Source organism: Camelus dromedarius, chromosome 15, assembly GCF_036321535.1.
Source record: "Camelus dromedarius isolate mCamDro1 chromosome 15, mCamDro1.pat, whole genome shotgun sequence".
In the NCBI taxonomy this organism is placed as follows: domain Eukaryota; kingdom Metazoa; phylum Chordata; class Mammalia; order Artiodactyla; family Camelidae; genus Camelus; species Camelus dromedarius.
The window spans coordinates 38477049-38503857 of NC_087450.1; the positions used below are offsets into that span (position 1 = coordinate 38477049).

The 26809-nt window shown below is 42.5% G+C and overlaps 1 protein-coding gene and 1 long non-coding RNA gene across 4 annotated transcripts in view; one reads left to right on the forward strand and one right to left on the reverse strand.

Annotated features, from left to right (window-relative positions):
* Positions 1–26809, reverse strand: part of CRIM1 (cysteine rich transmembrane BMP regulator 1) — a 186615-nt gene that overhangs the window by 27816 nt on the left and 131990 nt on the right. For all 3 annotated transcript variants that reach the window (XM_010999649.3, XM_031466837.2, XM_031466836.2), the window contains 6 exons: positions 22439–22567; positions 13959–14115; positions 11578–11699; positions 10229–10438; positions 6430–6645; positions 1688–1909 (listed from right to left, as the gene is read on the reverse strand). In XM_010999649.3, the coding sequence (XP_010997951.3) occupies positions 1688–1909; positions 6430–6645; positions 10229–10438; positions 11578–11699; positions 13959–14115; positions 22439–22567 (1056 nt within the window). The remainder of the gene's footprint in view (positions 1–1687; positions 1910–6429; positions 6646–10228; positions 10439–11577; positions 11700–13958; positions 14116–22438; positions 22568–26809) is intronic.
* Positions 4768–22256, forward strand: LOC135323080 (uncharacterized). The gene is made up of 4 exons (XR_010384228.1): positions 4768–5086; positions 19087–19278; positions 19386–19586; positions 21952–22256. It is a non-coding gene; the product is annotated as an uncharacterized LOC135323080 (long non-coding RNA).

Here is a 26809-nt window from a genome sequence, read left to right on the forward strand (position 1 = left end):
ATAATTTACTAATCACACATTTACTAATTAATCAGCAACACACAACAGGAACTTTCTCATCTTAAAAAAAAAAAATCTGAGGGTTTACAACACATGAGAGATTTCACTCTGGGTTTTTCCTCTGAAGGTAAAACAGAATTCTCCGGCCTCCTGGGCCCTGGTTTCCCAGTGTGAGCCAAGGGTCCCTGGCTGATTCACAAACTGCTTCTTTATGAAGTTTAGATACTTGAATATGGTGGGCCTGGCTGTACACTCCCGCCTCCCTCAGACCCCGGCCTGAAACAGTGGCCTGGTCACACCTCTCATTCAGATCTCACCAAAGCCTGTGCCATTTTCCAAATGAATGTTGGTCAGGTCTCTGAGAAGATATGCAGCCATAAACTGGATATAAGCCTTGATATTTTTGGCTCCACTCAGGCGCTACAAAGCTTATGGGTGTTACTGCGAACCCAAAGTCCCAGTCACTAAAGATGGGGCAAACATTTGCTTGGGACACTCTCAATCTAAAGTCATGGTTCCATCATAATTAACAGCCCCCATTTCACTCATAAAAGCAAAGTTTAAAGAATAAATTGGATAGACGGTCACCCTATGAAGAGAAGAGAATCTATCTTTCACACATAATTTTTAATACTCCCTGACCACTACTGAGAAAATCAAGCTCTGTAAAACTGAGACCAGAAATTGTGTTTTAAAAATATCTTCCATCTTTTGTATGTCAATGTACAGAATGAGTGTTCAGAGGCAGTGGCCCTAACGGTCAGAGGTCACTGTCAAGGATGGGGAGCGGTCCTGATGCGGTGACTCACATCTAGAAAGCATGCAAAAATCTTCAACAATAAATGCACGATGCCTGCCATTAATACAGCTTGGTTAATTTTCCACCTGCTAACTCTCATTCCAGGTTTCCTACTGGACCGAGACATGTCATTGTCTTTCACTTGACTGTATGAGCTTTACTTGAGGCAAAAGCAATCAGAGAGTGAGAGCCTTGGGAGCAGGGACGGTATCTTTATTAGAGCTGCCAGCTGCCTGAGCCTCACCTTCTAGACTCCAGAACAGCATCTGGCTTGTGACCACAGGCATGGTTTCGATCTAGACGTCAGGGGCCAATATACATATGTCCTCTGCTCACAAGCTGTACCCCCGTGGGTCACATGAAGGAGAGGGCTGTCAGTTACTCAGCTCTCACTCTGTGTCCCTAAGCCCACAACATGGACAATCACATGGTTTAAACAGAATCAATTGTCAGCAGACAGAGGAGTAACTGGAAGATTAAATTAGTTTTTGGTATTTAGCTGATGTCAAGGTGGCGGGGAGCTTTAGGCACGAAGTGTACTCTGATATGGGACATGGTGTTTCTACATGGACAAACAGTCCACTGTCCATAACAGGGTGAAGGAAGAGATCTAATACTGAAATCCTGAAATGGCAAAGAGGCCCCACAGAACGTGACTGCACTGTAACATCACAACATCCGGACAGGGCACTGCTGTACTCTTGGTATGCTTATCTCGGGAACCCATCTTCCACATTTTCCCTCTGCCTGACGTGACTGCCCTCGGTCTGTGTGGTGTGTCAACCAGAAAAGCAGATTTCAAAAATAGGAACTGATCTAGGCAAGGGGCTGTCAGCGTAGATCTGGTGGTCCCTGGGAGAGAGGAAGGACTTTTGTTCTCAGTCTTACCTATGCAGTAGGGACAACACTGGCCTTTTCTCAACACGGGTCTTTCACAGGACACTGAAGGGCAGGCCTCGGAGTAGCAGCTGATTACACTCTCCATGCACACGCAGCTGGTACACACGTCCGGCTTCCAGGACTCAGCGGCCAGGAATATCTCCCCTTCATCGTTTTTGCAGTAACTAGGCGCGCTCTCATTATGGGGTGAGGAAGGCTGGACAGGTTCATCTGGAAAAACGAACAGAAGGTCAGGGAGAAGAAGCTGCTGGAGGCCACCCACAGGGGAACACAGGGAGTTCTGCTCTGTCTCTTGCGAAGTGCTCTCAGGCTCCATGGCTTTGTGGGCCTCCTGAAAACCGACTCCGTCACGAAACAGCACGTCTGACTTGGACAGGGTCTAAAGTTGTAAAGCAAAACCACCAAGACCACAGAAGAACTGTTGCAGGGATTCTGTGAGCTCTTTGCACAACATTCACTTTACCTTTCTTCCTTAGCTTTACAAAATCCTGATTTTGGGGTGGGTAGGAGGGTTGTGGGAGGGTGGCTGAGGACCTGGATCACAAGGGGGATATGTCAAACAGGACAGCCCTGCTCCCTGCCTCTCCAGTCTCCTGCACAACTAGGGGTGGCCACGTCACCGAGCTGTGGTTAATGGAATTCACTGGCTAAGGAAGGGAAAGGTTTCATTTTCCTAAAAGAGCGGCAGATGGGAAGCTACCACCATCTTTCCACATTCTTCCTGCCTTGAACGTGAGTGTGCTGCCTGGAGCTATTAATATCCTTATCATACCTGTGAGAGAGAGGCCTTGACATGACCAAGACGCTAAATCAGCGTGATTGACATCTGTCTCCAAGCTTCTTATAATGTATGTAAAAAATAACCTCTGTTTATAAACTGTAGCTGAGTTTTCTATTTGCAGCCACGTGCAGTCCTAACCAATCAGTACCCAAAAAAATTTTCACCGCACCGATCAAAAGACACCTCTGTGTAACACTCCAACGGGCAGGCATTCACACTACTGTCTGGAAGAGGGTGGGAAGTGTAACTCACTCCCAAGGATGTGCCCACAGAGCAATCATCTGCACGTCTCCTGTGTGTTCCCTACCCCAAAACAGAACATCACCAGAAAGCTCAGATTCCTCTTGGGGTCTTGGCATTCACTGAAATTACTTGAAAGCTGTAAGCTCAAGCAGAAAACTGACGGGGATGTAACAAAGGAAAGTGAGAGTCCTAGTGCAGAAATGTCACAACTGCGCTGACGAGAGAGCTCTTCAACCACCTTTGCACTTGAATCAAGAAACAGCCATGATGGTGCCCCCAAGCAAACCTCTAAGAGAACCACATTTCCTCACTGGATACATGGTTAGAGGAATTATCACCTGCTCTTCTCAGAATCAACTTCCTGAATTCTGCTGTTCTATACACGTGCAGTTATCACAGTGATGCAGAAGCTCTAAGTGTCACATTTTCCTCCCATCCACCTCATGAACACACCCTACAGCCAACAAGCTGGATCTGACAAGAAGAGTCTGAGAAATAAGGCAGCTGCTTTACTTTGGGCTCTGAGCCCAAAGCGTGTAATCCCATCTCCTATGAGCGGTCCCGAAGGCAGTGACAATTGGTTCCGCTGCTCCGAACGTGCTCTAGGTCCGATCCCAGGTAAGGTTCCAGAGATAACGGGATTACTTCCTCAGGGGCCTTCTCTGAGTCATCCAGGCCTAGGGATGATTTCTTTTTAAGCTATTGACGGATGTTAACTTTTGATCTGGCTGGAAATCAGGACAACTCCCTCCGGTCTACACTGGGCCCTGCAAATTGCCATGAGGTTTCTGGCGGTTATGACAGCTTAGCTCTTGCCAGCAACTCCAACCTGCTGCCTGAAAATTTAGAAGAGGAAGCAGGGACAGCAGCGACGGAACCATGAAACAGCAGCTGAAACGAATATCCTGGAGTTTGGAGGCCTCTTACCGCGGCCTGCAGGGGACCCCAGAGGACATCGGAATGTGCCAGCGGTGCTGGAGGGAGAGCTGAGGCTGAGATGTAGTCTGCAAGTCTTCACCCCCGGGGCAGGAAACTCCTAGCTGAACCCTGGCTGAAGATGTCATTTGGGAACCTTGCTCACAGTATCTTCCTTCTTTTGGCCTCTCTTCCCATTTTTTCCTGCCATTCTTTGTACTTCTCATATTAACTCACCTACTTTGATTTTACCAGTTCTTTCACTGGTGTTCATTCGTTCTTTTTATTTCTACTCCAGCCCCTTCTCTCTTCTATGCTATACTTCTTTCTAACTCTGAAAAACCAAAAATGAAAAAGAATTTAAAAAATGTGAACAAAGCAGCGCTATTCTATCCCCTCTGCCTTTTTCACTTTGGTGAAGTTCCGTCACCTGCAGGGATGTTCAGTCTTTCTTCATGAACCCACTTCTGTGTCTAGACTCTGCCTTGCACCAGACCAGGACAGGACAGAGGGAAGGACAGGGCATCCTCAGAGATGCAATCGCCACGAGCAGTGCAGCTCTTCTAGTTGTACATATACATCATTTTGAGGCAGCTTTAGGATGCAAGTATCCTAAGATTAGAGGTGGTATTCTTCTAGATGTGAAATACACCATTTGTCAATGCTGCTATTGAAATTTACTGTAATGTGAAGAAATCAATGTTTTGAATTTTAAGACTTTTTTTCTCTTTTTCACTGCAACACAACTGTGAATGGAAAGTTCTGAAAGATCAAAAACGGGGTCGGTGACTGATTTTAAAATACAAGAGCATTCCAGATACACCCTTATTCACAGATGTAAGTGTAACCCTTGGAATACTGATCTAGAAAACAGACCTAGCATTTAAGAAGGCAATCACTGAAGTATCTCTCAAGTTACACGCAAAGAAAGGAAGAGCTGCCCAGGCATAAATTTATAAAGGGGAAGTCAAAGCCAGGCACACAGGGGGAGCCTGAGCCCGCTTCCTGAGGGGAGGCCGCCGCCCTGCCCTGCCGGAATGGGCAGGGCCTCTGCAAATGCGCACTTGCCTTGAGACCCGGCTCTAAGAAACCAGGAGTCCCACTTCTGGTCTTTGCCTGGGCTGAACTTCTGAGTCCAGTCAGGTGTCCTACCAATGAATCTGGGCCAGTGGTCATGGAGTCCCTTCCCCTAAACCAATCCCTGTATCTGCCCTTGGATCCTGACACAAGGGGCACCAGAGGCACTTCCCACTTTAGTTAGAAGTTTCCTTCCTGGGTTGTATATGCTCTGAATTCTCTCCCTTCCAGGCACTCCTCTGGCTGTGTGATGATTTATGTAAACGTGGAGTGTTGGACTGTTCAGCTCTTCTGGATTACTGTTCCACAGGACAGGAGTTGGGTCTGTTCTCATCAACCTCAGGATCCCCCTGGCTCAATACAGGCACTCCGTAAGTACTTGTAAAACGAATGTCTAAAATGGACATAAATTCATGATCACCAATGAAGAGACCACTCAAAGTGGTTTCTGCCAGGAGGATGGGAATAGTCGTGGTTACATACTAACAGGGGAACATCAAGAGGGTTTGCGTCTAAGTAAAAGAGTGATGATAAAAATATAGCAGGGACTAGCTTACCTCCTAGCGACATAATACATCTGAGCCATATCTCATACTGGGAAAGATGTTGCACCAATTAAGCCTTTCTGATTAACATGGCTGCAAATTACACCAAAGATTCTGTACTAAGATGGTAATCTCTCAGCAGCAGCAAATAACGTGGCTATCCCTGCAGTCTCATCGGATGCAATTAAAAATATCATCAATGTGAACCCATAAATTCTGGACACTGACCACGCCGGTTCTATGATGACAGAACAATAGATTCTGGCCGGCTGATTAGATAATCCAGTATAAAAAAGTAATAAAATACAAGGATTTATGTTTTACTGAGCGGAAATACTCTAAGAATATACATTTAGAAGGTAAATGATTACTGATTCAAGGTGAAAACATAGAAGACTGTGCAACAACAAAACTAGGGTGCTGCCAACTTGGTAACTGTATTTATACAAATTAAGCATCTTTTGGAAAAAAGTCATATATTCTCGTGTTAATCAGAATTGCTACTTTAGTTGCAAAATCAGCAACTTACGTTTAAAAGTCTTGACAAAAATTCCTTATATTTGTTTCATGACCATAAATTTACCTGCTAAGGCCAGATTATCTGAGGACTGAAAAAAACCAAAAAAAGAAAAGAAAAGAATACTCTTTGTACATATGCAGTGCTAGTCACTTAATACTTTTGGATCTTAACTTATTAAATGTCACCGATTTGAGAAGGTGGGCGTTATGCATATTTTAGCAATCCCTCTGTTTAACATTCTCAAAGTACCTTACTGCCCTAATACATTTTGAATAATTTTACTTATGTTATTTATCAATAACTTCTTTCACATTTTGTAAAGACAAAGATAACTTTCACACTAGCAAAGTCACTGGGAATACTCTGGCGCAGCAGGACTGTTTCTTGAGTTTGAGACAGAGAGTTAAGGAAAAACAAAAAGAGTCAGAAAGAAACATCTCTCTTTTTGTTCCCGGTCACCTCAAGTGCGAGGCACACTGACTGCACAAGTATGTGGTCGACAGGAGGGAATGGACTTAGGAAGCAGGCTGTGAGGTGCTCCTGCCTGGGCTCCTGGTTATGGGTGTGGCACAGTCCCACACGGGGCTCAACCGGGCCTGCTGGCCGCAGAGTGACAGGCGCGGCCATGGCCTTCCTGCCCGCCGGTTACCTGGACACTGAGGGCAGCAGGAGTCCTGGGTGCGCGAGGGGTTCTGGCAGAGCAACGGCGGGCACACCTCCGTCTCACACAGCACCCGGCCGCTGTGGCAGGTGCACTGAGTACAGGTGTCGATGTGCCACGTTTCTCCCTCCACAAAGTACTCTCCCCCAGGGGCGTGGCAAATGGAGGGAGTGCTGAGCTCTGGCTTCTGCACCACAAAGTCATCTGGGGAAACAACACAAAACCAAAACGCAAGAAATTATTCATCTGCAGTCTTGTCAGCTCTTGAAGAACACGGCGCTGTGGGCTTTATGGGACAGAGAAGATGAACTGGCTGTAGAGTCCCTCTCTCTCTGTCCCTATCAAGAGAACAGGGAAGAAAACATCCCACGCGTAGAGGTAGAAGGCAGCAGCGGAAGAGCCAGCTTCAGGAAGTGAGGTTCAAGTGGTTCCAGTTTGCCGACAGTAATGAGAGAACCAGATGAGAGGATTAAGTTACAGGGACTCCTACTGTTGAAGAGAACAGGGGCCTCGTAGGGGATGTCTGTGAATGTGTAGGATTGTCTAGAATAAAGATCCCGCATCTACTGAATGCTCGCTGTGGTCCAATTTCCATGCTAATGTGTTACTTCCTTTATTCCTGACACCAGCCTTGTGAATAGGTACTATTATCCTATTTTGCATATGAGGAAACGGAGAGCTCAGAGTATTCAGGGCAGACAAGAGATTTGAACCTCCGTCTGTGTTTGGATCATGGCTACATCTCCAGATTAAACACGATTTCCCACTGATTTGTGCCCCATCCACTCCATTATCTCCGGGACCCTGAGTCCTTTTAGGCTTAGAAGTAAGTCCTGCTGCTCAGCAGGACACACCCCAATCTAGACCAGTTGCCAGCAGACTGAGCAGGAATGCTTTCAGAACCAACAGTCTGAACCCTCACCTGAGACGAAACATTTATGTGGTGATACTATCAGGAGAGGTAAACGCTCGGGGGCTGATGATAACTACGAGTTCTTTCCCCAGAGGAGAGGTGATCTGGGGCTCCTGCTGAGATGATAATGATAGAGAGGGAATTTAATGTTGAAAATGTCCAGAGAGGTTCTGGGAGTTGCCCTGGAGTCGTGCTGGGGAAATGAGAAGCATGAAGGACCACAGCTGTGTCATCCAAATACAACAAGCGTTACCAGAAGGTGCTGACAGTGTGGAACCCTGCCGAGAAGCCGTCTGGAGACACCATGGCGGGCTCACGCTTGGAGCTCAGTGGAAATCGGGCCCCAGAAGAAAAGAACTGCCCTGTTTGTGTAGAGATGCTCAGAGCTGAAATCTCCCAAGAACTCCCGGGCGGTGACTTTCAAAGCAGTGGTCAGCCCGGGAGTCAGCGGTACTGACGAGAGAGTGCTGTGGGCGCATCTCCAGCCAAGAAGGTAACTCTTAATACAGCTTTATCTCAAGGGAACTAGTAAGGACTGGAACTTTGACAAGTGGACATATCACAGAAAACCGACATTCGCCAACACTAATATTCATATGCAACTGGAGCAAACTTTCCAGTATATGAGGAAAGTAGGGAGGAAGAGAATCAGAACGAAAACTGAGCTGGGATGAGATAAAAGTGCATTTCTCATGGTTTACAGAAAAAGAAAAAATTGTTCCAAAGAGCATCAATAAACTCATGATGGAAAAAGCCTCCCTTTTGAAAGCAACAGGCTTCCAAAAGGACCTGGAGAGGATTGACAATTGCTGCCCTTAAAAACGCTGACACACAGGAAAGTGGCCAGAAGAAAAACAATGTGTGTCTGCAGGTGTCTCACCTTGTGAATTCCTTTGCTATATATACTGTGTGCCTCAAGGCAAAAACATGAGTGACCAGAAAGACGGAGGTGACAGAAAAACTGACAGGCAGAGGGTGAGAAAGACAGGGGAAAAAAATCTGAGAAACAGTATCATTTGGTGAATCTTCTATCAGAAGAGTTCCTGAGCTCACCTATCCCAGGAAAACAAAACAAAACAAAACAAAACAAAACAAAACAAAACAAAACAAAACCAGCTGATCCTTGGATGTAAGAGGAGAGAAAGCATTCTTTAAAGTAGCAGTCCATAAATGTAACAGTAACAGTGCTGGGGGGAGCGGGTGTCCATTCAGAAGACTCCATATGTGGCAACTTCCTGAAGATTTTTGGAAACAATAAACCTACACATCCATATACATCAATACATGTATGTTTTTATACCTGTACATCTAGATATACACACAGCCACAATACATCAATAATTTTGTGTGTTTGCATCAGAACTTTCCATATCTCTCTAACAGAGAAAACTAGACTGGATTTCACTGTCTTTCAGTGTTTAAGCCAATCATCTGTTCTGAGTAATAGCTTTGCATTTCCCCCAGTTGGACTCAGAGTTTCACGGAGAACACAGTTTAGCAAAGACCCAGGTGCAAGCCACACTCCACACACGCATGCCTATAATTAAAGCATGGCGTCTTCATTGGAACAAATGATTTCTCCTTCCCCAAAGAGTCAACACAGAGTTCTGTCTCATTACATTGTTCACTTATCTTCTGTTTCAGTGGACACTGGTGGTTATTCATATTTAAGTAGTAAAACATGTGAAAAAGGAAACAGTTTTGGGCTTAACTATGAGGAAACAAAATAAAACAAAACAGAACACTGTCATCTTGTCGTCTGATCCTCTGCAGGGTGTGGGGGCTGCCTGTCATTCGATACCTTAGTTACTGAGATGTGTAGAATCTCAGGGCTGAACAAGACTTCAGGTGTCCCTCCCCCAACCCCCACCCTGTGGGCAGAGCAGGTGCAGGCTGGCCAGCATGTGGCACAGCTTCCCTTCCAGGCTGGGCCTGCCTTCCCGCAAGAGGCCCTGGCCTCAGGTCCTGACTGTACCCGCTGCACAGGTGGGGCTACAGAAGCAGGACTGACCAGAGGAAATACAATTACTACTCCAAAATCAAACAGCACCTTCCAACTTTAAAAGAAATCTATGTCAGAACCAGGAGACTTCACTTCTCCCTGGCCTTCCAGCTGACATGCTATTTTAATTTGGGTGAGAGAGTTATTTTTTCTGTGTCTGTTTTCCAAATGAAAAACTGCCTAAATGTATTTTTCCCTAACTCAGTGGCCAGCACAGAGGAACAAATAATAACTATAAAACTGTGCTGAGCTCTTTGGATGAAAGGCACTAGACAATGTATTATGGTAATAAATACTGTTACTGACAACCACAGTTTGAATCCCTATGAGTTATAAATCTGTTCTGCGCTTCTACTAACTTATCTTGATTACCACGATTGTGATTTTAAATGTTTTGGATGTGTGGTCACTCTAAATGTCTCCATTTGGCAAGACTGCTACATATCCATTAATTAAAAAAAAATGCAATAGCTACAGACTATGATAATCCTCTCCCTCTCAAATAATTACTTGATAAATAATAAGCTTTCAGGGAATAAAATGAGCATCAAGCCCCTCCAATTAACTAAGACACTCAGCCTTAATACACCATCCACACAACGGAGAGCTGGATTTTCAGTGCAGAAGCCCACAAACTGTTGCACAAATGTAGTTCAAAGCCCAATATAATTAAGTAAACCATTCGACATGAGGAGAGTGGTTTCAGAGCTTTAGAATATTCTCTGGTCTCTGGTTAATCATTTACAGCGCCTGGCCGACAGTGTGACCATGTGGACAGAAACCAGAAAGCTGAAATGTGTTCCAGGGGCCGTCTCCTGCACCTCCCCGAGGGTTACAGGCAGAAGTCATTTGCTGAGGGAGCCAGCTTTTACCTGAACATGACGGGCAGCACTGTCCCGGGTGGATGGTGGGGTTGCTACAGGCAGGCACCGGGCAGGTGATCAGAGCACACATTTCTCGTCCATTGTGACAGTAGCATTCCCGGCAGCCATCATGCCAGCTTTCCTCATTTTTATGATGACGGCCATCCATGGACAGACAAGTGCCCGACAGGACGGGTGGCCCTGCGGAGGCAGGGACCTCTGGACAGACAGAAGGCAGCCTGGTAAAGGAGCAGCTACTGCACACAAAAACAGCCTGTAGTGTCTTTCAGGTTCCACTACCCAACCACCCAAAATCCCATCCACACAGCACAGTTCACGACATGGCATAGGATCACGAAAAGAATTTAAGTTAATATGTCCTCCATTTTTAAAAAAGAAAAAGACAGAAAAAAATTTGCAAATATGTTTTTCTCCCATTGGTGGGACTATAGCTGATTTTTACTCCTTTCGTTCTAGGTCCTCCTATTATATACAATGAACAAGCACTGGTCCGTTTCATAGCACATGTTACAGAGTTTAACATGTGCAGAATAATCACTCTAGAAATCATCCAATGGGGAAACCCTGGGCCCCTTGCAAACTAACAGATTTTTTTGTTCAGCAGAAAAATTGAAGCAGTGACTAGATTTCTGTTTCTCTGACCCCTTAAAAACACCATTAACTGTCCAACTCTGAAAAAACATGGAACAAGCTTTAGGGATCTTTCACTGTTTCATCTCTGGCTCATGCTGACAACTACAACTTAGCGGGCAGCTGGGATGCAGCCGGGGTAAGGGCAGAAGCGGCGGGCACGGCACGGCGTGCGCTCACACAGCTTCAGAAATGTCCCTGGAGCAGGAAGTCCTAGGCAAAAGGCATATCCAGGATTTGCACCCACACACCACTGCAGGCTGCACGTGCTCATTCAGCAGAAGTCTAAATTCTCAGGGAAAACTGTGTTAGCCAGAAAATACACAAGCAGACTGCTTAGCCTCACCCACCCTGAGAGGGCTCCTTGAAAAGGGATCTTTGCCGTTATCAACTGTCTCAATCCACTGCTGGACAGAGACTCTATGGGGGTCACGGTCAAGGTGCATAAGGCTGAAGTTCCTGAGACAAGTAAAACTGAAGAGCTAAGAAGTGATTCATTCTGGTCCATGTGTTGCCTGTTACTTTCAATTCCATTCTGAGCTTCTATTCCAGTGAGAGGAAAGGACAAAGGATGTCCCCTAGAGAGTGACAGTGGTGTCAGAGGACACAGCATCACTGAAACCGCTGCATTACAGGATGCCCGTCTGTTCTCCGTTTCTGTGCCTCTGGCTGCCCTGAGTGGGTAAGGGGAGTGTGCTGGCACTTACCTCTGCACTTGCAGGTAAGACAGCCATGACTGTCCTGCTGGAAACCCAAGGGGCAGATTTTACTGCATGGGAGCTCTGGGCACTTCTTACAGCGACAGATGTCACAGCCGTGCTTATTCTTCCTGGGTAATTAAAATTTTGTCAGCAGTCAGAAAATCTAAGTCTCAAAGGATGCCCAAGTGCTCAGACCAAGGGTCACTGAAGTGATATCGTCATGAAGCAGAGTAACTTGACTTTCTGCTCTCGAAAACCCCTGGAGTGATGTGTCACAGCTCCCTGTGGCCATGACCACCACCCCCACCACGGCCAAGGTTTAGAACTGTCCAAGCACTTAAGTGTTTCTGGGATGTGACCATCAGAATCCTAAGGAAGTGACTGTTGATTTAATTAGGAAATGTGGTACCACAGTACGCAAAGATGCCTGTGCGGTTCTGTGAAGAGGAAGGTGAAGAGTACACTGCTGGTCGGTGCTGGAAGCCAGCAAGAGGGGCAGAAGTCCTTCTTTGTCAGGGCCACAGACTTCCTCACACAGCCACATTCTCTTGAGAAATTCCAGACGCTAGTGAAAAATTAACTGAACCTTAAAGCAGACAGAAGGAGAACTTGCGGATCTACAGACCTGGGAACGCTGTACAAATGTTGATGAAGAATAAAACCTCTGAGAAACCCTGTTGTAAATGTCCAGTAATTACTTCATTAAGTCAGAAAACAATACTAACTAAAAAATACCCCACCGACAGGTCAGGGCCGAAGCACAGAGGATAAAGGGAAAAGGCTGGATGAACTTCTTTTTTTCCTTTAATAAGCCAGAGTGCCTAAATTTTGTGCTGAACAGTAGGGTCAACATATTTCTGTCAATATACAGGAGAACAATGAATTGAACGAATGGTTCACACTCATGTCATTTTTCAAGACCTACCACCAAGGCTTTACGGATTGGTCTGTTTATTCATTTACTCACCCATCCATCCCTCTCCCCCTCCCCACCTCCCTTCTGTAAGCATTTGCTGCACAAATACAGTAACGGCCCACTCAGCAGGTGAGTACGAGGGACATCAATGGCTGCCTTCATCCTAACACTCCCATGTGGTGTCTGGCCAAGATCTCTCCTTCAGAGGCTGCCCTTGAAACATATGTTCCAGCTGAGGCAGTATTTATTTGCCCATGACAGTCAACTTGGTCCTCCCTGAAGTTGCTTACCGACGGGAATACAAAGTGGAATCTACAATCCTCTAAGAGATGTTTCTCCAAGATGAAGGTTGGACTTGAATGCAGCCTCGGTTCTGAACTGTCATAATGGGGCAAGTGGTAATGGCTACTATTATGATAATATTTCATTCTACATAAGCAGTTAAACTAAGAAATAACTATACTTTGTTGGTATCATAATCATATTTTAGGATTAAGAACAATGATGATTTATTACTTTAACTGGGGAATTTTTAAGAATAACGTTCTAAACTTAATTATCCAGTTAAAATTAGAATTAAGCCACCCCCTCCATTCCCGCTAAACTAGAGTTTCCGGAGAAGAATAAAAACAATGAGTTTAAGAAGATGGGCAGGAGATGGTAGCTCTGTCTCTTACAACTACTAGCACTATATAAACATATCAAGTTAGAAAGGCAGAAAGACCAACACGGAAGGGAACCAAGGCAGAAATGATAAAGCAAAGACTCTGAAAGGTTATTTTTAAGGGACCAACTTGACGTAAAGACAGAAGTAGATGCTAATACAGACATGACAGTTACCAACCTGAAGTGTCTACTTCCCCAAAGAATAATCTGGATTTTCATGGAGCAAATCAATATTCAATAAACAGTGTTTGAAAATACAAGTCATAGTCCTTATCTCCAAGGAAATTTATAAAATCTACTGCTATTTAAAGAAAGAATATTATAAATAGTAGATAAGCATCAAGGTTAAGATGAGGAGGCAAGGCAGGTAAGGATGCTCTGTGTTGCAAGGAGTGGCTGTTGACTAATCTTAAAAGTATGGATTGAGTAATTTATCACAGAATAGTCCCTGGGACAGTTGTGCAAAAAACACTTACAACACTGGGACCTCATGACAGTTCCATTCCCCTAGGCAGTGTCCAAAGGCCCTGGCTATGGGGCAATCTCACCCAACAGGCCTGAAGGGCAGTGTCATAACAAGTCTCTGGCTCATCTTCAAAAGAGTAAACCCTGATTCTCATCTCTGGAAATAACCTCCTTTCCCTGCCTTCTGATTCCTCTAACAAAACAAGCACAGATATTCTGGACTCAGTACACCCCTGATTCACACACATACACATACTAAACAGCCCAAAACATAGGTAACGGGTGTTTCATCAAGTCCCACATAACTAAGAATAGAGCTTCTGAATCAAGAAATACGCACAGGTATCCAAACGGACAATACTTGTCACAGATGATGGGTCTGCACTTCTTGGGGCGTGGGCGGCACTGACAGATCTCACAGTTGTGGGCATCGGTGAGGAAGCCGAAGGGGCAGTCCAGGGTGCAGCCTCGTCTGAGGCCCGTGCAAAGCTCCTCCCCTGCAAAGACACACGGACAGCATGATGCTTCTGCAGATGCCGGAACAGGACACACCAGCACGTCAACACCGTCCCCTGACCTTCTGACCTCCCGTGCGTGGAAGCTTCTCAGCTCCACTGCCACAGCATCAGCAGTGGTTAAAAATTATAGACTGTGCTCTTTCACGGTTTTCAGAACATAACTTCGTGTGTTGGTACTAACACACAAGATAAAGTCCAACTCCAAAAAGTAGATCTCTGATGTGTATGTCCATCTAGGGCCAAAGAGCGGATGCTAATTACGATTTGAGATGCGGGTGAGATTTCTTCTGAGTGCATTTCTTTGGGGAATTTGTTTCTTATCGGTCACCCCAAATTTCATTATGTGTTTGTTTCTACCACATGGCCACGACAAGCACTTTCTTAAATGCTGACATGTTACTTTCATGAGCTTTTAGATGTTACCATATGATACTGCACACCACATGCAGCATAAAGGACTGCTTACCTTTCCTTTAAAAGGTGTATCTCTCAAGACATAATAGAAAGTGAAATATTCAGTGTTTCAATTAGACATTTTTTCCCTACCACTGACAAACATCCAGGTATCTGGATGAACTTAGTTAACTGACTGAAAAACATATGTGCCAAAGAATACCTAGATTAGTGTTTAACTATGCACTATTTGAAATGTTCAAACTCTCCCCTGCTAGCAGAATCTGGAGTGATATTTAACTGTCCTCTGTTAGTCAGTTATAACTTATTATTTTAGCAGAAAAAAAGGAAAGAAATGGTGGCTGGAACAAGAAACTTCTATTAGCTTAACAGAAAGTCTTCTAAAGAAACTTTATTTGTTTTTCAAATTTTTAACTTAAAATTTTTTTCTTAATTTTTTTGGGGGGAGGTGATTAGGTTTAATTTTAGATTTATTTATTCATTTGTTTTAATGGGAGTACTGAGGATTGAACTCAGGACCTCATGCATGCCAAGCAAGCACTCTACCACTGAGCTATATACCCTCCTCCTTTAAAAAAAATTTTAAAAGGTGCAATGTAGGGCATAACAGAGTAATGAAGACAATAAAAATGTTAAGGTAAACAGAAAAAGCATGCTTGGTGAGGTAACTAAAGCAAAGTGAAACTTGTTTAAGTTAAATGCAGAGTTTGAAAGATAATCCAATTTACAGAAGTAGATATGATGATGGCAAAAGCATGGCAATGTCTGGTTACTGTTATGCACGGACTGGTAAGATGGGAAGCAGAAACTATTTTTGTTGGAATAATAAATGAATCTTTATTTTACTGGGACATCCTTTAAGCATTAAATATTATAAATAATGCATAAGTTACTAGTAGGAACAGAACACATTTGTCCTCTCCACACACAAATCTTATAGTCTAAAATTAAACCTTAACTACAATTAATAGGTGAAAAGGGTTTATGTTTTACATAAACATTTTAAGATAGCATCTTTTGTGAATCTTAGCTGGCAATACTTACATATTTAACTTGCTATCTTTTAAAAAGGAAAATGTGATTTATGGTGTAATTTTCTACTTTGTTATCATCATAAACCTTTCATTACACGTATTTAACATAACCTCATGGGTCTATATCACACCGTGAAGTAACTGATTACTCATTTGCATCCTGAAAAGCGAAATTCTAAATGGCTCATTTAAAAATTTGTAATTATGTGATTTGAAAGGTCATCATTTTTCCATCTTTTTCCCATTATTAAGGGGATGATGGAGGGAGAAAGCCATGTTTCCTTCTTTCAAAGCCATGTTTCCTTCTCTGACACTGAGAGCTAGGTTGCAAATCCATTTTCCTATTGCAAAAATTGTTAAGTCGACACACCAAGTAGATTACATTGGGAAATAGATGAATTAAAAACATTCTGAGAACTTTTCTACTTGAGTCAACATCCATGGGGATTAAATTCCTTGAAACTTTAAATCTGAGCATCTGTGTGCCTTTATTTTTCTGGTCCTGTGAAAAAGGAGTTTTTGCATAGACCTTAATCTAGAATGGCATTCACCCTTAACAAAAGCTGTTCCATCACTAAGTTTAATACATTTGATAGAAACTAAGTTTGTCTTCAACTCCCTGTGCTTTGCAGTGAAAGGGAACTTCAAGCAAAGGCTGCTATGTTTCAGCAAAAATATAGGGCATTTGTAGATCTCAGATTGGCTGTGACACCTCAGGCAGGCTGCCCCAGTGCTGCCCTGCCTTGTGACTGCTCATGGGCATGCCATCCCATTTCTCTTTCCCAGCAGAAGGGAGTTCTAGGGCAGGGACCAGTGTTCAGCGTGGAGTGAGTGCTCAATAAATATTTGCTGAATGAATGAACCAGTCAATTTTCTTGCTATTTACTCCTCCACTCTCATCAGACTGCCATATTAACAGAAAAATAGTAGGATGAAAAAACTTACTCTGTTAGCACTGAAAAATGTTCAAAACACTGGCACTTGCTAACTATATCCAAACACCATCATCTAGCTCAGAAACAGAGAACATTGAAGATTTTAAATCTCTAATGAAAAATATGAAAACGAATATATGTATGTATATGTATGACTGAACTATTATACTGTACACCAGAAATTGACACACTATAAACTGACTATACTTCAATTAAAAAAAAGGTCATTTCAAGTAAAAAAAAAAAAAAAAAGATTTTAAGACAGTCCTAGGTCCATGTATCAATTACAGACTTTTCTTCAGACAAATATATCAAGGCAAACATTTACATAAAGCAGAATAGATTAGAAACATCTATTCAAATACATGTATTTACATGTATTTCAGTATATACAGTATATGTATATACTGAAACATGATGCTGTACATCGGAAACTGACACATCGTAAATTGACTGACTATACTTCAATTAAAAATAAAAGACAAAAAAAAAAAATTCCAGAAATAAATAATTATTAAGTTTAAAAAAAAAGAGAGAAACATTTTATTTATAGATGGGTGAGGGTTTGTAAGTTTGCTTGAAAAGCTTTAGGACATCACTTGAGACAACCACAGAAAGAAAAGTAGCTTTATGCTCATAATTTTTCAACATTATGACTTTGTTGTGATCTAAAAAATGCTTTCTAATCTAGAGGGGAAAATCACCACTGAAGAGACAGCGACAAATAATGGTAAAGTACAGAGCCTGTGTATTACGGCTGGTTGATATCAACTATGTAGTAAACTCTGTTTACCCAAGAGAAAAAAAAGATGTAGCATTGCTCCCAGGGCCAAAATGTGGCACAATTTAGGGAGCATCATTCGTACTCTGTTGTAAGTGAGCACCACGGAACATGCCTACAGAACCCAGAGTGGCAGTGCCCCTAGACTTGTGCTGCTCTGCTGCAGCATTTCACACGCCTGGGTTCTGGCATTTCCCGCCAACCTGCAATCAGTTAATGATACCATGAATAAAGTTCTTGAGACTATTAAATAAAGAAGAGCAACACTGCAAATGGTGGTCCCAATCTTGCCCTGGGTAAGTGTTCAGAGTAACAAAGAAATGAAAAGAGGAGCCTGTCTCCCTGGATTCGATGCTGCCACCTTCTTTAGATGCTTGATTCAGATACGTATTTCTTGAAAATTATGAAAGCCTTTTTTCCCTATGTCTGCATCACTTTCTAGGTAAAAGCATTATTAATTCCTAGAATTACAGAATGTTGAAACTAGACGAGAAGTTACAAATAATCTGATCAAATCCACCTGATTTAAAGATGTGTAAGACAGGATGCCAGAAGGCAGACGCCATTTAACTCATATAAATGTCACTTACTACATACAGTTCCCACAGCAAGCTGAAGTGTATTATGTATGTTTAATAGCAACAAACATTTTTGGTTAAAAAGCAATGCTACTAATAGCTTACACCAGTAAAGTGTTAGACTGTTAGTGGCTTATCTAAATGATTTCAGTTTTAACTTTTGTTGCTATCATATGTACTTAAACACTTTCCACCATGTTTCTTTTCTTTATTCTAAATATGCCTTTTGAAAAGTGAGTCAGGGACAATTTAAATTCTTTGTGTGCCCTTGATGCATTAGTTTGCTTAGTAGTGTTGTAAGTGTTATTTGTTACAGGTTAAAACAGCAAAGTTATAGTATGTTCAAATAAACGAATCCTTTGTCACACACCCTCCAGGTACTTTTGAAGGACGTGTTTCTACTAGGTTTTGAGTTCAATTTTCAAGTGACTGTCTGTAATATGCTTGACTATATTGCAACAGCATTACAATAGATTAGCATAATACCAGTATTACCAACACATTACCAATATTAGTCAGGGATAAGGTCCATTTTTATCATTTTTGTGCCCCTAGGGCTTGGCATATGGGGGAGGGGGGAGGCAGCCAATAAATGCTAGAAGAATGAAAGAGGAAGTAAATGTGCAAACAACAAACTAGTAACAGGGGAGAAGTATTTATTTGGTGCTGGTCTTATTTTAAGGAAGAAATCTTGATGCCAGTGGTCTGTATATACAAAGTCTAACCCTTAATGGAAAACTTGGGTATAAATGGTTAGGACTATTTTATGTGCAGTGGGCTTTGGCGGGATACCGAGAAGTGCTGTAAAGGAGAGATGTAGACAGAATCAATACTTATCACGTAGCTGCAACGGGAGAAGGACATACTCACACCACCTTTCACTACAAGGGACTTTCTTTTTTCTAAAACCAGGTGGAAGAAAATGAGAATATTTGAGGGTTAAAATTAAAAGGTAAAAGGGAAGTTGTTTGTGTGTGTGTCCTCAGAGGGCCGGAAGAACGGGAGGCAGGCTGGTGTCAGAACAAAGGAGGGGAAGCTGGGGGCTTTCCATGTCAGCTGACGCGGGCTGACTCAGAAATGCACATTATAAAACAGCTATCATGTAAACAACTAGCACATGTCAGGTAGTAAAGCTAGCTTGGCATTCATTCATTTAGTTAGTCCTCAAAATAACCCATCAGTTTGGTATCATTATCTGCCCTTTACAGATAAGGACACAGAGGCCCTGAGAAATAAAGCAACTTGCCCTGATCACCCAGATGCAAGTCAGTCTGACGCCAGAGCCTGGAAGGAGAGCTCAGTAGCTGCAATCACAAGACTCTGACAACTGAGGATCTGGTGGTTTGGTTTACTTCGACTCACCACCCAAAGGTGTCAAATAATCACTGCAAATGGGAGGGGTGAGAGCAGAAAGCTCTATTGTTTTGTCATATACCTTCCGTGTACTTTTGTCTGTATGGTATAGACAAAATGACAAATTCCATTTGGTGTTTAATTATGTTTTTAGGTACGTGGTGGCAGCGAGCAAGATGGTAAAAAAACTAACCTAGGTCAAGAATCTCAGTGTGATCAAATGGATGCATGGACAGAATGGCCAGACCTCAGAAGGGGATCTCTGACAAGAGTGATGTCCAAGGGCACCCTGATTCTGCTGGTTCCCAGCTCACCCACTCAACCCACATCTGCGGAGCATGGCCCTGGGAGACGGGTCAGTTACTTCCGGACTCTGGCATGACACATGCCTGGGTTCTCCAACAGGACCAAAGCTCCCTCTTAATAGGATTTACTTGCCCAAGTTTCTAAGTTTGGCTTGAAATGATGATGCTTCCCTAGAGTGCTGGCTACAGAAGATTTTCTTCTTAGGGCAGGTCTTGCATTTTACTCATCTTTGTGGCATGAACACCTAGTACAAGTACCCAGAACTCTGCTAGCAGGTAGGCAGAAGAAGAAAGGTGGGAGAAAGGGAGGAAGAAAAATTAGATATCCCTACAAATAAGTAAAATTTTCAAATTATGAATGGCTAATATTTATACGTAAAAAACAAAGAATCACTGGCACAAAATGCAATGGCCTCCTGTACATATCTCTTCCTGGAGTTAATGAATTGGAGGTACAAAGCAGGTAGGTAGTATGCATGAACGCTCCCTTCACAAAGCCAGAAAACAACACTAACAGAAACACAGGCAGAGCAGAATCCTCCCGATAGTCTCAATTTGCAAAAGGCCAGTCATACGTTTTTGACTTGCTTCAGTAACAATGGAGGGAAATCGCTTCTTTGGACCTAACTACAAAGGGCTCACTGTGAATCAGCAAAGGTCTTATATAAGTGTGCTCATGGGGCCAAAAGGTTCAGAACAGCCAAGCCCAGGAGAAGATGGTAGGCAGGGTGATTAGGCACAATGAAATCCGTATTTTTAGACTTCAAAAAGTTCAGGGAAAAAAATATTTAGGTATGCACCCACGACCAGAAAGGATGTGCAGCTCAAGAGGTATGAGAAGGATTCAAGTATAAACTCTTCGTGATGCAATCACCAGTTATCTTGGTGTTGAAAGAAACAAAGTTGGACATTGACACCAACAAATACGGCTGCCAAGGCGGCTCCCTGTCATTAGCTATCACTAGTGCATGCTTGGCTTTGCGAAGGGAAGTATAAAAGGTAGACAGGTGCATGACGGGACCCGCCCTCCTCTCAAAAGAAACAAGCACAGGAAGGCAGGAGGTACCCGATGGTGTGCAGGTCTTCAGGAAATTTAAAAGTGAGGACGACCATTGTCACAACAAGTTTGACAAACTCTGTTAAGCACCAACTCCATCAGGCAGTGGAGAGTAACATGTAGCTGAGAAAATCAAATCACTCAACTTGTACACAGTATCCGTCTTCATCAAAAAATATTCTTACAAAGTGTTGAACAATCCAGGTGAAGAGGAATAGAGAGCCCAAGAAAACTGATGAATCAGAAGTGGGCATCTGTCTCTGTTAAGCGACCCCGACTCTCCGAGCCCGGGACAATGATACCCAGAGGCTCACAGAGGAGCCTGCTAATTAGAGAAGCCTTGGCCATGTTTGGGAGACATCAGAGAGAACGGAAAGAGATTTCAGAAAACTAAAGGAGGCCAAATGTCAATTCCAAAGGGACAAAGGATCCTGAAACTACAGGACCTAAGCTCGATGTTCACAACTGAAAATTCTGCAGAAAGAACTGTTAAATAGGGGATTTGGGACATTCAGGAAAGAAAGCAATGACTACCAGGAGCCAGTACAGGTGCATGCAAAACAACTCATGCCCTATTAACTTCATTTTATGTTTAAAACAGGTTTTCCAAGCAAAGGATTGCTGCAAATGGAATTGAATGTATTCTGATTTCAGATAAGATACAGGCCAAGGGTTTCAAGACCTCCTTGTGGAGATGGAGCTCGTATGTTGTTAGCTGAATAACTCCAGAGTGAGAATTAGGGTTCAAAGTCATTTTGCAGAAAGGTCTTGGGGCTATAAGGCTCTGTCCTTGGTTCTGTACAATTTAGTTTATTTGAGTGCGATGATTTAGAGGAGGACCTGTAAGTTACACTTATTTAATATAAGCTGGAAGGCCTAGATAAAGTAAGAGAGAGCAACACCGAGATGCAAAAATCTCTCAACTAGTTGGTAAATGGTTGAAAATTCTAGGGATAATTTCTTGTTAAATTTGGCCCTGCATTTGCGTCATTAAAGAAAATTCAAATGTTCAAATACAGAACAGATGAGAACCACCTAAAAGCAGCTGATGTAAAAAGCACCAAGTGTTTCTACCTGCCTATAAATGCAGTTTTACCCAGCAGTGTATAATTCAAACAGCGAATGCACACTTAGGCCACACAGCTGACCAAATTCTGGAGTATTCTGTTTCTGGGCCACACATTTACATGAGGACCATGACATGTTGTAAGTGTGTCAAAAGATGGAAAGGACAAAGAAAATTCTAGAAACTATGTCACCTGGGGAATGGCTGAGGGGACCAAAGATGTTTATTCTGGTAGAAGATTTAAAGAAATTCAAAATCATTTTAAACATAAAGGACAATTTTTTTTTCCCAGGAAGAAATGCAATATACTCTATCAAGTTTCAGAGACATGGCCTGGAGACATGACTGGGATCTACGTGGAGGAGAGCTGGGGTCAACAAAGTGGAGCACACGCTACAGATTACAGCTGCCATACACGGAATGTGACACCTCCATGTCAGTGACCGCCTTGTCACTGGGTTACCCCAGCAAGGGTGGGACTGAGATTGCTCCCTGGGTGTTCGGAAACATGTACTCCAGAGCTCCCAGGGCTGCACCCATGATGCAGCTGGACATCCGGGAGGGTCTGAACACAGTGAAATGAAGGAGAAAACCAGAATAAAGGAGCAGCTCTTTTTCTCCAAATGATTGTGTGTTCATGTTAAATACACATTTTTTTTTCCTTCCTTCAGGTTGCTAAGGCAATGTCATGAATAGGAATGAAAAAGATATTCAATCACAAAAATATGCTTTGACAATATCACATTAGGCTCAGGAAAAACAGTCTTTTGTGTACTCACGGCTTCTGCACTGACAAGTGCGACAACCAGTGGGATCAAGCTTGAAACCATAAGTGCAGTCCTTGTCCGTCAGGCTGCAGTTTGCTAACTCCCCACAGGCAGGTGGATCAATTGTGATGTAGGTTGGTTCTAATAATAAAGACAGAAAAAAAAAAATCAATGAAACATATGATTACCTCTTAGATGCTATTCAGCTTTTGAAATCCCACACTACGGTAAGTTACCAAAAAAAAAAAAAACCCACCAAAACTAATAGATAATTTTCATCAATCTTAAACTTTCATATTTTCATACTGTCTTTAATCCCTGAAAAAGAAATGTTATTTTAGATTTCTGAAAATTTGGACGTTCTATTTCTTCAACGTTTGAGCAATTTCTGCATTTTTGGGAACCCTCACACGACACTTTTCTGTTGGTCATCACTACAGAAAGCAGACAAGAGAGGTTAAAATGAACGCCATTTAAATTGTGAACTGTTCTCTTTCTTCCTGTTTTCTGAGTTTATTTTTTACAATAACCAGGACAGAGCTTCCAATTGTCAATGATCTTGCTCTCCATTTTGCAATGCTTCTGAAATCTGTTAGCCTTTTTTTCAAGTTAATGAATTGGAGATATTTTTGAGGCTAGTTTAAAACATCTGGATTTCTTTGATCTTTCACGTGACATCCTTCCAGTGACTGCAGAAGACATGGCGGAGTGCATCGTCTGTAGGAGCTTACACTCACAGCCCAGGGCCTATAGGAGGGGGAGACTGAGACACAAGTGTTCGAGGGGCAGAGAGAGCAGTCACCCTGGGATGAGATGCAGAGTAAAGAAACTAAGGCCAGAGGTGAGCCTGACCTTCCCTGCCACGTTAATAATGAGGAATTGTTCCGGGTAATAACAGTAATTACACACCTACGTGAAGTGTATCATATACCTGCATAACGTCTGACGTGCTCTTCATAAATGCCTTTAACTTTTATCACGGTCCAGTGATGTGGGTGCCATCATTATCCCTATTTTACAGATGATGCAATCTAGGGTCCTGACTGACCCAAGGTCACAGAGTTAGTGAGAGGTGGACCTCAGATTCAAACCCAGGCCTTCTGGCTCCAGGGTCACACCCTGCTTTTGTGCAATACAAAGCCCACTGTTAACAGGAACTGCTCTGCAGCGACTGACCAGGGACGGTTCACATAATGTCAAACTGGGAGAAGAGCGTTGCCAAAGGCAACAGGGATACCGACACCTTTAAGTAGCCTCTTTTCCACCAAAAGACACTATGAACTTCTTCCGGATGTGCTGGCTCTCACAGTATCTTCGTGAGGCACTCAGTACAGAATGTCTCTACCTATGTTTTCACAAATGGAAAATATGAGGTGCAGAGAGGGTAAGTGGCTTATCTAAGTTTATACAGCAACCCAGTAGCAGGCTGGGAATAGAACAGAACAGAGGTTCCTGACCTCCTGTCCAACACTCTATCCATTAGTCCACACTGTCTTCTCAAGTTTCATCTCCCGTTACCATGGAAGAGAGACCAAAAATAAGTGTTTTAGCTGCCACTAAGACCAAGAGTTCTACGTTTTTATCCATCTGCTAAAAGAGGCCAGTGATTCAACTCTTCACAGGTAGTGAGCAACTCTGACTTATTAAGGAGATGCTTTGATCAGCATTCTCCCAGTAAAAATACGTGTGAAGAGGGGGTAGCACACTCCGTTTTTATTACAGCAACGCTGAAAGAACATCTCCCTGAAACTTTACATAAAATTCCCACTGCTGTAAAATTTCTAATTTCCTTCGATGACTGAAGCATCCTTTCTGAGCGGTAACTGTAAACATCAAAAAGTAGTTTAATTTTAGGCAAGTTTTAAGACACAGTGAATGAAACACAGTAGTGCTACCTTCCTACTTCCTCTAAACATCTTCGATTTTCAAACCTATGGTCTTTCCTTTATCACTGCTCTTACTACCTACCCAAGACAATAATTCTATTTCAGCCTTCAGCCACAGGACTGCTAAGGTTTTACCAAATTTATTCTAACCACAAATATGAGAGAGAGCAGAGGACCAGCACTGTGTGTAACCACACCACAGATTATCCCACTGAAGGACTTAGGTCTCTGTTCTAGAGAGTTACTAGAGGAAGGATCAGGGATGGAGTCTAAACTCTATGTCCAGTGCTTTAGTTAGTGGCTTATGGATAAAGAAATGTCTTGGACACATCTACACAAACCAAAACCTTGTATTCCTTATTGACACCTAAGTTTATGAGAAACTTTTGCCTTCAGAAAGTATATGATGGAAAAAATATATATCTGGGCAGATTACACTGACACTGAAATTGCATAATAATCAGAGGGCAGCGCGGGATTTCACTTGCAGTGAATTTTAGGGATTTGTTAAGAGAATCAGTAGTGATGTATATGCTATTTTTGGTACATATGATGATTAATAGGTGGGATTAAGATTGTGATCTGAGGCTAGAAAGTGAAAGAAAAAATAATAATTGGTTGTTTGAGAGTCAGAACCATGACACTGACTTGGACAGCCCAACACTTTGGCCAAATGGCTTCGTCAGCTGGGTGTGCAGTCCCAGACGTGAATCGAGCGCACATTTCTCCAACAGAGGAAATACGTTCAGTATGTTTTCCTATAGCATTCAGGATAACAGCTTTAGCAAAGTTTAACAAATGAAAGAAAAAAAAAAAAGCATAGAAAGGCTGTTTAAGAAGGTGCTGGTTCCACGATGCTACATTGTAAATATTTTAGGTAAAACAAGTCCTACTTATGCATAACTGGGACATTGTGCTGTACATCAGAAATTGACACATGGCAACTGACTATACTTCAATTAAATAAAAAAAAGTCCTACTGGATGTCTTCCAGGCCTCAGATGATGGGGGGAATGCAAGAAGCAAAACATTACTTTGTGCCTTTGTAATGAATATTTCCCTATTCAGCGATGATGTACATTAGATGGAAGAAATTGGGACGTATATACTTTTCAAATTCTGCCTCCCTCAATATTTAATATTAAGACACAGAAAAACTCAACAAGACCATTTATTTAACGAAACCAACTTACTCTAAAACTATTCAACTGCCCCTCAATAGATTAGGCTGAACGTAACACTCACTGTGATATATTAAGTATAGACAAAAGTCTAAATTTTTTTTTAAAAAAAGCATTTTAACACTAGTCATCTTATTTTATTATGCTAAGCAAGTAAGCACAGTTTTCCTTTTCAAATACAAACTGGAATACATTTTTACAGCCTTTTGAGGATGGTGGCACCTGTTCTGGGGTGCTTACTGCTGTTGTCCTATGTCACTGGAGTAATAGCCGATTTGTAAAGACACATATGCAGGCAACTAGCTGCCTCCTAACATTTCACCTAAAGTCATACATCATGTTCTATTCCCTTTCATCATTCTCTCAACGTTTTAGTGTTTGGTTTCCTACCACGTGAGGCCAACTCTATTTTATAATTCTGTAAGAACAATATTACAACAGAAATATGCAACTATAAATCATCTAGCAAAAACCCTGACACTATCATAAATGGATCTGGGCGTCTGCTTTCAGTCCAGTATATTAATATGTAATCTCAGCACTGGTCCTATTACTACCATCAGGGCAGTATTTTGAGAATGAAGTGCTGTGAGAGTACTGAAATTCAATTTCTTATTCCAAATAATAAATTCCAAAGTGAGACCACACTTGATACCATCTTGAGTTAGAGCATTTCGAATCAAAATTACATTTACAGTCCTTAAAGAGTAACTAAGAGCTGGTTAGACTTTTTTGTATGGTTTCTATCCAAGGAAGTTCTTAGTGGGGAAAGAGGTAAGTTTAAAGAATCTAGAACCATGGTATCACAGTATGATTGTTTCTAATCCAAATAAAGGAGTTTGAGGAAGTGTCAGTGAAATATGTGAAACGTGCATTTTGCTTGTTAGAGCATCCTGAAGTTTGTGTATTGGGAACTGTTTTTATCCCATGCTTTCTCTATGCAACAGTGCTCTGACTACAGAAAATATCCTGATGGGGCTTGGCCCAAAGACCAGATGACTCCCATTTAAATCCTACCTTTCTGTGCTCATAGATTACCTGGGGTACAATACTGACATGGCATCCCAGAGAGTACATGCCTTTCTAGAAGGATGATGGTGATGCCATGTCCTTGGAGAATTTGGCTAACATCAGTTGAACAGATAATGGAGACATTGATACAACTGCCTGTTGCCTGAAGCAAAGAAAACCGTCTCCCTTTAAGCTGGTTGGGCAGAGATGTGTTAGGGGCCACTTTCAGAGGACAGAAAATGGTCTGGTCTTGGATCTCCTTATTTAGGAGAATGAGAAAATGCTTGCACAAAGATGGATTTGGC